Consider the following 12,852-nt stretch of genomic DNA (forward strand, 5'->3'; position numbering starts at 1 on the left):
CACACACACACACACACACACACACACACACACACACATAAATAAATAAAAATTTAAAAAAAAATCCCTCTTCCTTTGAGTCCTTAGATCAGTCAATGGGAGCTCTGATGCCTGGCTAAGCTGGGTCGATGCCTCCCAGCCCTGGCCGGAAGCAGCCATAAGACAGACTTTCAGCCCCCTGCCCTCCTTAAGAATAAGAAAAGGGGGCAGGCCCCCATGGCTCAGTAGAATAAGTGCTTGCCTGGCAAGCACAAAGGCCTGAGTTCAATCCCTGGATCAGCAAAAAAAAAAAAAAAAAAAAAAAGAAAAAAGAAAAAAAGAAAAAAATTCTGAGCGTGGTGGAAATGAGTTCAGATAGAAGAAATAAGTGTAGGCAGAAGAAATGGAAAAATCATAATTTAAAAATTATACTTTTGAAAAGTCTGCAACTTCAGGACAGTCTAAGTCATCCAAGAATATCCATCACAATAGTTTCGAGATGTTATGCTACTTCTTTCTTCCATAACTATCATACCCTAAATCACTTAAAGATACTGTAAGTTCATAATGTGGCTTAGCTGATAAAGAGCAGGAGTCTGATTTTAAGGTAAAGGAACTGATTGAGAGCTCTTTTTTTTTTTTTTTTTGGCAGAACTGGGGATTGAACTCAGGCCCTTATGCTTGCCAGGGAAGCACTTATCCTACTGAGCCATCTCCCCGGCCCCAATTGAGAGTTGAAAGCATGTTTTAAATAAAACCTATTAGAAGACCCATTTAGAAAACAAAACCAATAGATGGAGCCCATGCATTTTGCGGCACCAGCGAGAAGCATGGGCTATGTGTGCATCCTTTTCTCCTGTAACCAAGAGGAAACTTCTTATAGGCTCACAAATTCCATAGGCTTATACCCACTGTGGAGAAACACAAATAATCCTGGATCCAGAAAATAATGTACCTCTCTTGAGGGCCCACAGTGTACTCTAACTTCTGCTTGATAAACTTCGTTATGCCTCTTAAAAATAAAAAGAAATAATATTCCATGAGCATGGCTGCATTTGAGACCACCCCAAGCTTCCTGGATGGGGACGGGCTTAGAGGAGGTAAGGAAACGGGGCTGGAGCCTCTTGCACACACGACCATGCCCTTTACAGCCCAAACCGTTTGGCATTCACCAGTTTTGGTACTTGTCACACCTCCTGGAACCAATTAGTGATGAGTACCAAGGTACCACAATAGATGTCTGGCATTGTGTGTGTATCCCAACCCCAAATTATAGGCCAAGCCAAGCCACCAGGCCAAAGGAACCATTTGAAAATACACATCTGCTGTTTTTATTGACTCTTCTCTTCCCGAGGCCAAAGTTAGCTCAGCAAGATACCTCTTATTCTGCTACTCTGGTTCTTGGGTAAAATGTAAACACAGTTTCATTCTTGGACAACCATCCATGCAGGCCTCATGTTTAAGCCAACTGTCACAGGCACAAAAAGCTCAGGAGAGCATGGTGTGTACTTTTCCCATGTGCCCCGCTGCCCGGCTACAGGAGCTCCTGAGGTCTGAGAGAAGCGATGGGACGGAGGCTGGGCTTTCAGCATCCTGCCCCAGCAGAGACAGCAGCCAGGAGGTTCAGAGGCCACCGTGGGTGAGAGATTGTCACAAGGCTCAAGGCTCCTCTTTCCTGGCCATCTGGCCTCCTGAAAAAGTATGGCCAGTGGGCAGGACAGGGGTGTGTGTGTGTGTGCGCGCGCGCGTGTGTGATACCCAGCCAGTCACAATGTTTCTAGGCAATCTCAAAGAGGCCCCCAAAACACTGGCAAGCTGGACAGGGGCTTTTCTGCCTGGGCAAGAGTCCAGTGCCTTCCCAGGGAGAGACAAGTGAGGCCAAGTTACACAGCCACCTGCAGGAGACCCCTGCAGGCTGAGACATGAAGGTGCACTTATGAGTGGCTGTGAAGCCAGGAGGGGACCCGCCTGCTGACTGGAGGAGAGTGACCTGGTTCTTCCGAAGACAGCGGGGAAAGGACTTGGTTATATGACTGTCTGGGCAGGATGAGGCCTGGGGAAGCTCTGCCAACCCGAGTCCTGGTTGGACTCATTCTTCTAAGAAGTGCTCGGTATTGTTTCCCAAGAGCACCTGGAGGGATCTCAAGATCGGGGCTACCCTTAAGGATTCACTCAGATCTCCCAACTGCTGCCTTAGAAAACACTAATCCATCAGGAGTGTTGCTGCCCATACCAGCTCGTCCAGCCTGTGCCCTCTCTGGGTGCACAGTAGGCAGTCCCCAGCAGGCCCCTCTCAGCCCTCCCACACCCCAAGCTCCACAGATCAAAAGAAACACAAATCATCACTCCACAAGCTGAGTGCAGGGCAGGTGTATTGCTGGGACCCTCGTCCTCACACCCTATCCCAATTGGTCCTGACTTTGTCATTCAAGGTCATCCTGTCCATCGGGAGCACCTTTCATCACAGACATGGTGTCTTCAGAGAAAGAACTCTTTCAAAGGCTGGGGGACCTAGGAAGAGGAGAGTCCCCAGGTGGAGGAAGGTGGATGCAGTCTACTACTTGCCTTCTTCATTCTCCCAGCCAGTGACCTTTCCTGAGCCTCTGGGCGCCCAGGCCCCCGGGATGGACACGAGACAAGCAGGGAGGGCCACGATCTCTGGGCACACAGCCTGCCCACAAAGCCTGGGCTCCGCATGGAAGCAGCAGAAGACCATGCAAGGAACCTCTGTGGGTTGGTGGCACAGACTGTGGCTGCCATGGGGATCAGGGAATGCTTCTTAGGAGGAGGAGGAAGCATGGGGCAACTTACATCCTTTTGGAAGAGCTCAGCATAAACCATGCAGGCTGCAGAGATGAGCTCATCGGCATCAAGATCAATGAGGTTGTTGCAGGCCTATGCAGGGAGATGTGTGTGCATATGTTTGTGTGCGTATGTTTGTGTGTATGCATGTCCTCAACCTGCCTGGCACAGTGCTGATATTGTACACTTTGTGGTGGTGTTAACTCTAGTATCCACACTGGCTCTAGGAATTCCTGGGGCTCCCCTACGTATTTCAGCAGCTTCCAAGGAGGAATTGATTATAGCTGGGATACAGCTAAAGTTCTTTTCAAACAAAAGCCTTTAGCTTTTTTTTTTAATGTTGGGAAATTAGGTCTTTCCACCACAACAGTATCCCTAGGCGAAGGGCTGCCTGTGAGGCAGGAGGGCACAATAGTTAAACCCCTTGAGGCCTCTGTTCCCTGAGCGCTGACTGGATGTTAGCCTGTGTTGGGCTGGTTAACAGCTGTGAGGCGCTCGTGTGTCCAAAGCCCTCAGCACAGAGCTGATGACACTGAGCTCTTCCAGCATAGAAGCCAGAGTCATAGGGAAGTCCAGGACCCCAGGCCCTTCCACCGAGATGTGCAGGGTATTGGGGTCTCTAGCGGGGTGGGAGAGGGTAACTCACCAGGAGGATGGCGTCACCACTCATGCCTTCCAGCAGCACCTGCTCTCGCACCATCTGTAGCATGCTATAGGCCACCAGCACCTGCAGGTTCCGGCAGGGCTTCCCGGTCAGCAGGACCTGAGGGGGTGGGGTGGGAGCCTAAACTGCAAACGCCCTGAGATGGTAAAGCATGTACCCACCCCCCAGAGCCCAGGGCCAGCCCCTCCCAGGCCTCATTGCTCATTCATTCACTCACTCATTCACTCACTCACTCACTCACTCACTCACTCACTCACCCTGGAGTGTTAGGCATTGGCTACTGGGGGATTCAGCCATAATGGCCCCTAAGAATTCATGGTGGAGAGGATAGGGGTTTATGTGAAACCAGGAAAAGCAAGAGTTGATAGGAGCTCGATGATCCAGGGGTGTCTCCCAGGCTTGATGGTGGTCAGGGACGCAAGCAGGCCAGGGAGGGTGTGAGGCAGGTGGACATCAACCTGGGGCACTGAATGCCAGGCTGACAGTTGGGCAGTGATGGTGGCAGGCTGTTCCCAGGGAGGTGCACCTACTGGTGGCCTGGGGGTATGGGCAGAGGACTGTAGTTGTCCTTGGGGGACAGGAGACAGGGGGTTCAGTGTAGCCAGGACCATGAAGACAGGGAAGGCCCAGTGAGGGGTGGCAGGGCACAGGCTGCAGGGACTTTGCATGGGATGAGTGGAGAGATAGGAGCAGGGTTGCTGGACTAATAAAACCTTGAGCCACTGAGCTACATTCAAGGCCAGGAATGGTGGGAAAGCGGGCTGCGTGGAGTGGGGACCTAAACACAGCATTCCCAGCTGATTGCTCACCTCCCAGAGCCGCCAGACATCATCAAAGGATTTGAAGGCATGCTGGAAGCAGAGGCAGAACCAAGGGAAGAGGGCCTGCACTGCCCCTGCGCCCTTCCCTTCTGTAGGGAGAGAAGCAGGTGCTGCCCAGGAGGCCAACAACGTCAGGGAACTTGGGGGGACCTTGCTCAACAAAGCCAATGCACATAGAGCTCACAGGACACTTAGGAAACATGGCAACCCTGGCCGTGACTGTGCCAACCATCCCTGGGGACTGGAGTCATGTTTACCAGCACCGACCCCAGCCATCACCTCCTAGGGCCTGGACACGTCCCCAGAGCTGTTCCTTTTCTTGTAAGGGCAGCTGCCCCCTCCCATCCTTGCCTGGATGGGGCCCCAGGGGGCAGGAGATGGGGTCCACGCACTCAGGTGCTCAGCAAATGTGGGGTCCAGGATGGCAATGAGGCGGCTGAGCATGTCCAGGTTCTTGCCCACCCCGATGGTGATGACGCAGCTGTTCTCCTGCACAGGGCGGGGCCGGGGTGGGAAGCTGAGTCTCCTCTTTAGCTCTGCCCTGCTCGGCTCCAATTCTGGGGTCTGTGTGTGGCATCCCCACATGTGTGCATGTATGCAGGCGATCATGCCTTGTCCATGCCTATGTGGTCTGTGTGCACAGGTGTGCCCGCCAGCATAGGTGTGCACCTCTTGGTGACAGTGTGCAGGAGGGTGCGATGGAGTGCAGAGATGTCACAAGGGTGGCTCACAATCTAGTGAACCCAGTGACCACCCAACACACCCGACATACGCTGCCCCAGAGCCAATGGGAGCAAGGACAGCACATTATTACAGGGATGTGGGAGGGCGGGAGAAGGTGGTGTAAGGGCAGGGGAGGAACAGGAAAGGTGGGGAGTGGGTGGGGGAGTGGGCAGCCTCTCCTAGGTCCTGATGAAAGGCTGCCCAGGGAAGGGGGTGCTCCAGGTGCGATGCCCTCAAAGCCCCTTGGCCTGGACAGAGCAGGGGGATACACCGGCACTACTGAGTTGCCTCAAGCCACATGTGGAAGGATCTCGGAGAAGCAAGACCCAAGAGGTGGTCAGGAAGGACTGGCTGAGGCTGCTGGGTTTTCTTCAGGAGGCTGAGAATTGGCTGGGTGGAGAGCGTTTGGGGAGGGTGAGGCCAGGAGAGGGCGCCATTCGTGGAACTGCCTACACCACTCACATTATAAGACCTCCTCCATTTCAGTGCCTCCCTCGAGGACACCGCCACCCCTAGGCTGCTCTGTGCCCCAGGAGTGCTTGGCTGGAGGCGTGGCATGACTGTCCTGGGGAGGGGCTGGGCCCTTCTCCCCATGGGCCTCACCGTTTTCTGCAGGAAGAACTGGAAGAGCCAGAAGGTCTCGTGGTCGTGCTCCACCATGAGCTGGAAGAGCATCACCATCTCGTGGAAGCCCTGCTGGTACTCTGCAGAGGGCGCACTGTGAGGAGGGTCCCGCGGCACCCGGCAGTGGCTGGACACGGCCCTCCTCCCTCCACTCACCTGCCTGGGGGTTGCACACGTAGCTCAGCAGCAAGATCTTTTCCAGCCTCTTCTTGTCCACCAGGATGTTGCCCAGTGGGTCTTTGTCATAGAGTTTCTGGATGTCACATGCTAGGTTGGGGATAGGTAGATGGCACCAGGCCACTTCCGGGAGAGGGCTCTTGGCTAGTTGATCCCCCATCCAGTAAGGCAGCCCCTAGGACATCCTGCGGGAAGGACCTGAGCTCCACATGCCACCCTGCGCTACTACTCTACCCGTTCAGACCTCTGCCAGGAACACCCCCCACCCTGGGATCCAACAAATCCAGTCCAGCTCAAGGCCAGGGAAGGAAGACAGTGCAGCAGGAACAGCGAGTGGCAGGGAAATGGTGCTGGGCACCTAGAGGCATCTGCAGACACAGATGGGTGGATTAACCAAGGAGTGGCTGGGAACATCCTACAACCTTCTATCCCCAGAAGGGGCTGAGGAGGAGGCAGGCAGGCTCTGCTGTGCCCTCGGCCTGGCCTCCTACCCACTCTGCTTACCAATGTTGTTCTGAGTCTTGGTGAAATTCTGGTGCAAGTTCTCCAGGAGGGGCTGAATCTTCTCGTACATTTGGCACAGGGCCTCATAGTTCTTCCTGCCAGGATGACACCACTGGGATGGGGGAACTCTCTGCAGCAGCTGCTGCTGGGCTCCACAGGTACAAAGTAGCCTTGCCCTCTTGGTCCCCAACCTGTGATGTTTTCCCTGGCCTCAGCTTGCTCCAGGCCTACACACCCTCTGCTGTGGGCCTCCTGGGTTCTCCTGGGTTCTGAATAACGGGGCATCTGCAGCTGAGGCTGCCACCTTCCCTCTCTGAGCCTGTTTCCTGTCAGTAAAGTGAGGCTTGTCCTGGCCCCTCTGTGCCCCAGGGCTGGAAGGATCAGGGATCAGGAGAAATGGTGTTAGGCGTGCTTGTCAGTAGCTGGTGTGCTGAGCTGACTGTGGCCCATGGGTCTTTGTCAGCGTTCCTAGATGTCATATGCTAGGTAGGGGAACAGATAGGGAGCACTAGACCACTTCCACATCAGACCCCAAGCGTGGCCTTCAGTGGAACAGAAGTCTTTGCAGACAGAAGTCTTTGCAAATGTGACTAAAGATCTCAAGAGCAGGTTATTATAGGTTCTCCGGGTGGACCCTGAATCCGATGACAAGAGTCCTTATGAGACACAGGGAGGAGTTCAGGTGACCACGCAGGCAGAGATGAAGGGATCCAGCCACCAGCCAAGGGACATTCAGTGCCACAGACACAGAAAGTGATGAAGGATTCTCTCCTAGGGCTCACAAAGGGAGCCCACACCTTGCTTTGGGCTTCTGGTCCCCAGATCTATAAAGGGCAGCCTTCTTCCCTGTACAGGGCAACTGACAGATATTCTCTAACTCAGCCCTTAGAACTAGCCCACGAAATGTATCATTGCCCCCATTTTACAGAGGAGGAAAGCTCGAGGCTGGTGGTAAAGATCACAGAAAGTTCACCCAGGGTGGTGCTGGGGCTTGAACCCAGCTTCCATGTCCAAAGCTGTCCGAGTCTGCAAGCTGTGCGTTGCCTACAGAGCCCAACTGCTTTCTTCCGCCTCTGTGGAAGATCTGGAAGGGCTACTTAGGGGAAGTGCCCGGTCTCATCTGGGTCTTGAGGGAAGCAGAGAGTGTGCTGTTTGTTTTTCCCACTGAGGATTAAACTCAGGGACTTTGCACAGAGCTGTACCCCCCCCCCCCTTGGAACGAAGTCTTGCTAAGTTACTAAATTGCCCAGACTGGGCTGGAATTTGTAATCCTCCTGCCTCAGCCTCCCAGATGGCACTGTGTCCTGCTAAGCATGGAGTTTGATAGGCAGATGCTGGGAGAGACAGTGTGGGTGGAGGGAAAAGAGTGAACCAAGAGCAGAGGGGAGCACAGATGTGGCCTTTGTGAGGGGGTGCTGGGAGGGAAGTGGGGAAGCCAGGGCATGGGAATGCAAGGTGTGGGCGGGGGTACCAGGGTCTGGGAAGGCCTTGAAGGAGTGTGCAGTCTTCTAGTGTCACCAGTCAGACACTTTTGGGGTATTTGATGCTGGCATGCGGACAGAGCCAAAGACCTAGGAGACAGCTCAGCCATGGATAGGGATGGGGAGGAGGTGGGGGCTGGGCTGAGGCCTAGGGACAAAGCTGCAGGGTGGCTCTGTGCAGCTTCAAAGCCCAATGCACAGGCTCTAGGGAGGGCGCAATGCGGGGCCAGGGGCTCACGGGGTGGAGCTGGAGGATTGCTGCCTACAGGCTAGGAGGGCACCACCTGTCTTTCACCTGTGGCCCCACCACTGTGCTGTGGAAGATCGGGACACTCTACCTCCTCGTGCTGTCCACTGTTAGCCGCTCGTCCTGGGAACTCTGCCACGAGTAGTAGCCGGTGAGGAACTTCCAGGCCTCTGTTCTGACTCCAGGGTGCAGGCCCTGGGGGCGGGTGGGGAAGGCTATGGGCCCTCTGGAGACCTCCCCAAAGGCTCTGTCCAGTGCCAAGTCTGCCCCCGGCCTCCCGTGACCCCCAGTCTCAGGGAAGGTGAAGGGGATCCTGGGGACCTTACCCTCTCCAGGATGTTAACACAAATGAAGTCCCGGGACTTGGCCAAGTAGCCGTTCTCGTCAAAGAAGCTATTCCATTCCGTCTTGTCGATGGGTGGTTTTCTCTTTGCCTGGTGAGGACAAGGAGCCTTTAGCTTCTTTTAGTTTGAAGCAGATTTTTTTTTTAAAACCTCTGCACTTTGCAATAGGAATCAAAGCTTTCAGCTTCTGACTCACAAGGAAATTACTAAAAATAAGTAGAAAAAGTCCTGAATGCACAATAATTTTCATTGCATGTTACTGTTCTATGATAAAGGAATAGTTAACTATGGTGTAGATATTCAGTGGAGCGTTGTGAGACATATGAGCAGATGTGTACATGGGCTAAATAATAATTTGGAAAAATACAAATGTTAGCAGAAAAAAAGAATACAAAACTAGATATAGAATATTCCACATCCTGTACTTATAGTACTACAATAGCATTCATAGTAGTACCTGTCTACTGTGCTCTGTAGTACCATGGAAGCATTTAGAGTACTGTTGATTATACTCTATAATACTACTATAGTACTTACAGTACTAACTGTGTATGTTCTATGTCTTCCATTATTATGAAAACTGTTCTGCATAACTCATATATAGGGGATTAACCACTGTAAAATTTAGGAAAAGATTAGGGGAAAAACCCTCCTCTAGAGGGTTTAGATGATTATTTATGATTATCGCCGCATAATAGGAGTGTAAGTAATTTTCCCTTTTTCTTGTATTTTCAAAGTTCTCTATCATAATGGGTGGCACTCTGATAGCAAGAGAGGGTATAAGATAAGCAGTAATGAAACACTCTCCTGTTTATCTTTCCTGGAAAAGTAAAACAGTTCACCTGAAGAATGGAATTTAGTTCAGATAAAGGGTGTGTGTGTGTGTGTGTGTGTGTGTGTGTGTGTGTGAAGCAGTGTATTGTGAGGCCCCTGAGATCCGCTTAGGGAGAGGTGCCATATGCAAAACAACTGGAAATGTTGACACAATACTGTTAGGGATCCTGTTGGACAAGGGAAAGATGCCTGTCTTCCTGGGGTCCCCAGCACAAGACTACCTTGAAATTCACACTGTAGAGAGAGGTGCTGATAAACCTACTCCCTACCTCCCCTTACTCCCTGAACATGGACAGGTGTAACTCAAAATTCAGTCTGGGGCTGGGAAGATAGCTCAGTGGTCTAAGGGCCTGTCTGGCAAGCACAAGGACCTGGGTTCGATCCCAAGAACTGCATGCTGTGCCAGTGCCTGGAACCTGGGTGCAGTGTGCCTGCCACTGAAATGGGCACGGTGGTGCACACTTGTAATTCCAGTGCTGGGGAGGCTGAACAGGAGGATCACTACGAGTCCCAGGTGTGTAGCAAGACCCTCTACCAAATACATAAAGAACATATTTTAAAAAATTAAGTCTGTATACAAATCATTTGAGGGTTTTCTTTGCCTGCAGATTCTAATCTTGAAAGTTGGGGCTGCAGCCTAAAACAAAGCATTCCTAGCAAGTTCCAAGGGAGCCAGGAGGATGCCACTGGCCCATGGGCCATGAAAGATCAGGGAATTCACAGGAAATGCGGCACTGGAAAAGAATAATAAGAACCCCCAGGCCACATGGGGAAATTCCATTAACTGCATGCTTGGAGGGGTTGGAATGAGGAAGACATTCTTGAATAATTTGTAGATCCTCTTTCTTCTGAACCAAAATAAGACAAGGGGCCAGGGGGGTAACAGAGGAATGTAAGGGTGGGGCTGTGACTCAGTGGCTGAAGGCTTTCTTGGTATGTGTAAGGCCCTGGGTTCAATTCCAAGCACAGGGGTGTGGGTAGGGGTGGGGTGGGGGAGAAAGACCCAAATTTCTTTGCTGACCTTGGTCTTCCTTTGGGAAACAGGGTGTCCCTGACCCTGTGACACAGCTGCGACCATCAGTAACCACCTCCACGTTTACAGAACCACTGGGCTTCTCTGCCCACTACCTGGCTTTCCATTCCAGCTCTTCCGTTCACTAGCTCTGTGACTGTCACCAGTTTATGATGTCTCTGTGCTTCGATTTTCTTGTTTATAACTTGGGAATAACAGCACCATCCACCTCCCTGCTTGCAATGAGAATGGATGACTATACACAAAGCGTTCAGCACAGTTGTGAGGCGCGGTAAATGCTGTGTGACAGCTCATTTTATTACTAGCAGCCTTCGTGGAGTTCAGAGAATGGAAGGATGATATAAAAAAATTCAAATCAGGACCTGGCGATCTTCTGTAATAAAGCTGTAATGTTTAAAACTCCAGGAAAGAGACGCCCATTTTGCATTTTTTTGTATACCACTCTCTTAATCACTATGATTAATGAGACTTGTGATTGGTTAAGGTCATTATAATTAGCAATTACGATTTTGAGAAATACTGCATGAAAAATTTTTATGATGGAAGCCGACTTCTTAAGGAATGGATGCATTTTATTAACCGGGTGTGGAACCACTTGCTAACAAAAGCCTTACTGCCACCTGGTGGCAGCATACCAAAATTGTTAGCAAAAGCGCCGAAGAAAACTTGAGTGTCTGATTTAGGAGTAAACTTGCAAACCTGAAATTCAGTAAAGGCGGAATGACGCATTTAGGGAGAAGAAAGTAGCACCAGATTGAGGATAAGGGGGAAGGGGTCACGGGTGTGTCAGTGCTGTTGGTATTACTGATGGAAAGGCCAAGGTGGGACCGGTCCTGCTGGGTCAGCTTAGTGTCCTACCCAGAAGAAGGAGGGGGCCACCTGCCACTCAGAGGCTGGGGAGGGAGGACTGGGGGTGCTGGTGAGGTGCACGCACCAGGATGAAGGAGGCCGACTGCCTGGCTGAGAGGCTGTTCTCGGGAAAGAGGGTGGTCATGGTCCCACAGGCTGTCTTCACAGCAGCTCCTGGCTGGAACTTGGAACTCACTTAGAGCCCTCAGGAGGCTTAGTGAGCAGGAGGAGGTGAGCTGCTTTCTGGAGAGGAGTTGCATTCCCAAGAGGAACTGGCCTCTCCAGATGGTCATCTCTGGGGGGGCCTGAGAAGAGCTGGCAGCTCTGTGTCACAAGGTCCCTGGAGCCCGCATCACAATGACCTTGGAACATGGGGGTTCAGGGGAGGGGCACACTCAGGAACAAGGGACATTAGGAACTGGCCAGCCCGAGGAATTGCCTTGTGTGGCAGGATTTGCAGTGTGGTCACTGGATTCAGAGCACGTGGGGGTCCAGGTGGGCTGCCTGGCAGAGGTGGGTGTCTCTGGCTCTTCCTGGAACTCTGCTGTTTCACCAGCCCAATGTCTGGGCTTCTGATGCTTGGGGGCCACTTTCAAAGATTCAACATCGGGGGCCGGGGAGATGGCTCAGTAGGATAAGCGCTTGCCTGGCAAACGCAAGGATCTGAGTTCAATCCCCGGTTCCGCCAAAAAAAAAAAAAAAAGATTCAACATCATTCTGTTGGGGCAATCTGGGCAGTACATGTGGCATCTGAGGTGGAGTGTCTCAGATCTAGTATTTGGATGGTAATTTCTGGAAGCAGAGACCAATTTTGTTTTACTTCACATCGAAAGCCCTTACAACACTGGTCAAGTCTTACAGACCCTTGGTCTGAGTACCAACCGAATGAATGATTGCATGGAATGAAAATAACGGATGCTTTCTGGAATGGCATCTCACCTCCTCCTATGTGTAGTGAAGATTTCTGCACATCCCATCTCCCCTTTTACCCTGAGTTCCTACAGACCAGCATCAGGGTCAGAAGCTGTGTATTCTCCTTACAATGCCAGTCTTTTTTTTTGAAGAATATTTATTTATTTTATTTGGTACAGAGTCTCGCTACACAACTCAGACTCTAAGAGATCTGCTTGTCTCAGCCTCCCCAGCACTGGGATGGCAGGTGTGCACCACCACATCCAGTTTCAGTGGCCAACATGGTTCAGAGCCAACATGGCATGTGGTACTAGGGATCAAACCCAGGTCCTTGGGCTTGCCAGGCAGGCACTTAGACCACCGAGCTATCTCCTGGGCCCTACAATGCCAGTCTTGCTGCTTCCTGATTCATTTTTGGAAAGAGTCTTAAAATAGAGTTCAGGCTGGCCTTGAACTCATGGTGATCCTCCTGCCCCAGCTCCTGAGTGGTGGGATTACAGACACCACTACGCCTTGCAGCCATGTTTGCTGAGTGGGCCAGGGAGCTGCTTCCTCTAAATTCTAGCATCACCATTCTCCACCTTAGGCATTGCTCGGGACCTATCTGGCTTGAATGCATCCTTGGTCATTAGCAGATGATAAGACAAACTGCGTAGGAATCAGGGACTCAGAGGTAGAATTTAGACTCTGATCTCAAACAAATTTTTTTTTAATTTTTATTTTTAGAGAAGGGTCTACAGGGTGTTCAGGGTCTCACTACTAAATCAGACTCGTAGTGATCCACCTGTTTACAGCCTCCCAGGAGCTGGGATTACAGGTGCACACCACCACGCCAGCCCAGTCTCAATTGCTGTCTCA

At 51.6% G+C, this 12,852-nt stretch overlaps 1 protein-coding gene across 2 annotated transcripts; it reads right to left on the reverse strand.

Annotated features, from left to right (window-relative positions):
- Positions 1-2,368: 2,368 nt before the first annotated feature.
- Tbc1d21 (TBC1 domain family member 21) lies at positions 2,369-11,381 on the reverse strand. 2 transcript variants are annotated; one of them, XM_004628741.3, is made up of 11 exons: positions 11,168-11,381; positions 8,349-8,456; positions 8,114-8,217; positions 6,295-6,389; positions 5,770-5,880; positions 5,593-5,693; positions 4,659-4,755; positions 4,255-4,355; positions 3,428-3,544; positions 2,791-2,874; positions 2,369-2,490 (listed from the first exon to the last, which is right to left on the reverse strand). In XM_004628741.3, the coding sequence occupies exons 1-11, from the start codon at positions 11,225-11,227 to the stop codon at positions 2,458-2,460; spliced, it is 1,011 nt and encodes a 336-aa protein (XP_004628798.1). In that variant the 5' UTR covers positions 11,228-11,381; the 3' UTR covers positions 2,369-2,457. The 2 variants fall into 2 exon arrangements, with proteins under 2 accessions (XP_004628798.1, XP_023568440.1); XM_023712672.1 differs by having other exon boundaries at positions 3,428-3,565.
- Between the last annotated feature and the right edge of the window lie 1,471 nt (positions 11,382-12,852).

This window comes from Octodon degus, unplaced genomic scaffold, assembly GCF_000260255.1.
Source record: "Octodon degus isolate 3935 unplaced genomic scaffold, OctDeg1.0 scaffold00026, whole genome shotgun sequence".
NCBI classification, from domain to species: Eukaryota; Metazoa; Chordata; class Mammalia; order Rodentia; family Octodontidae; genus Octodon; species Octodon degus.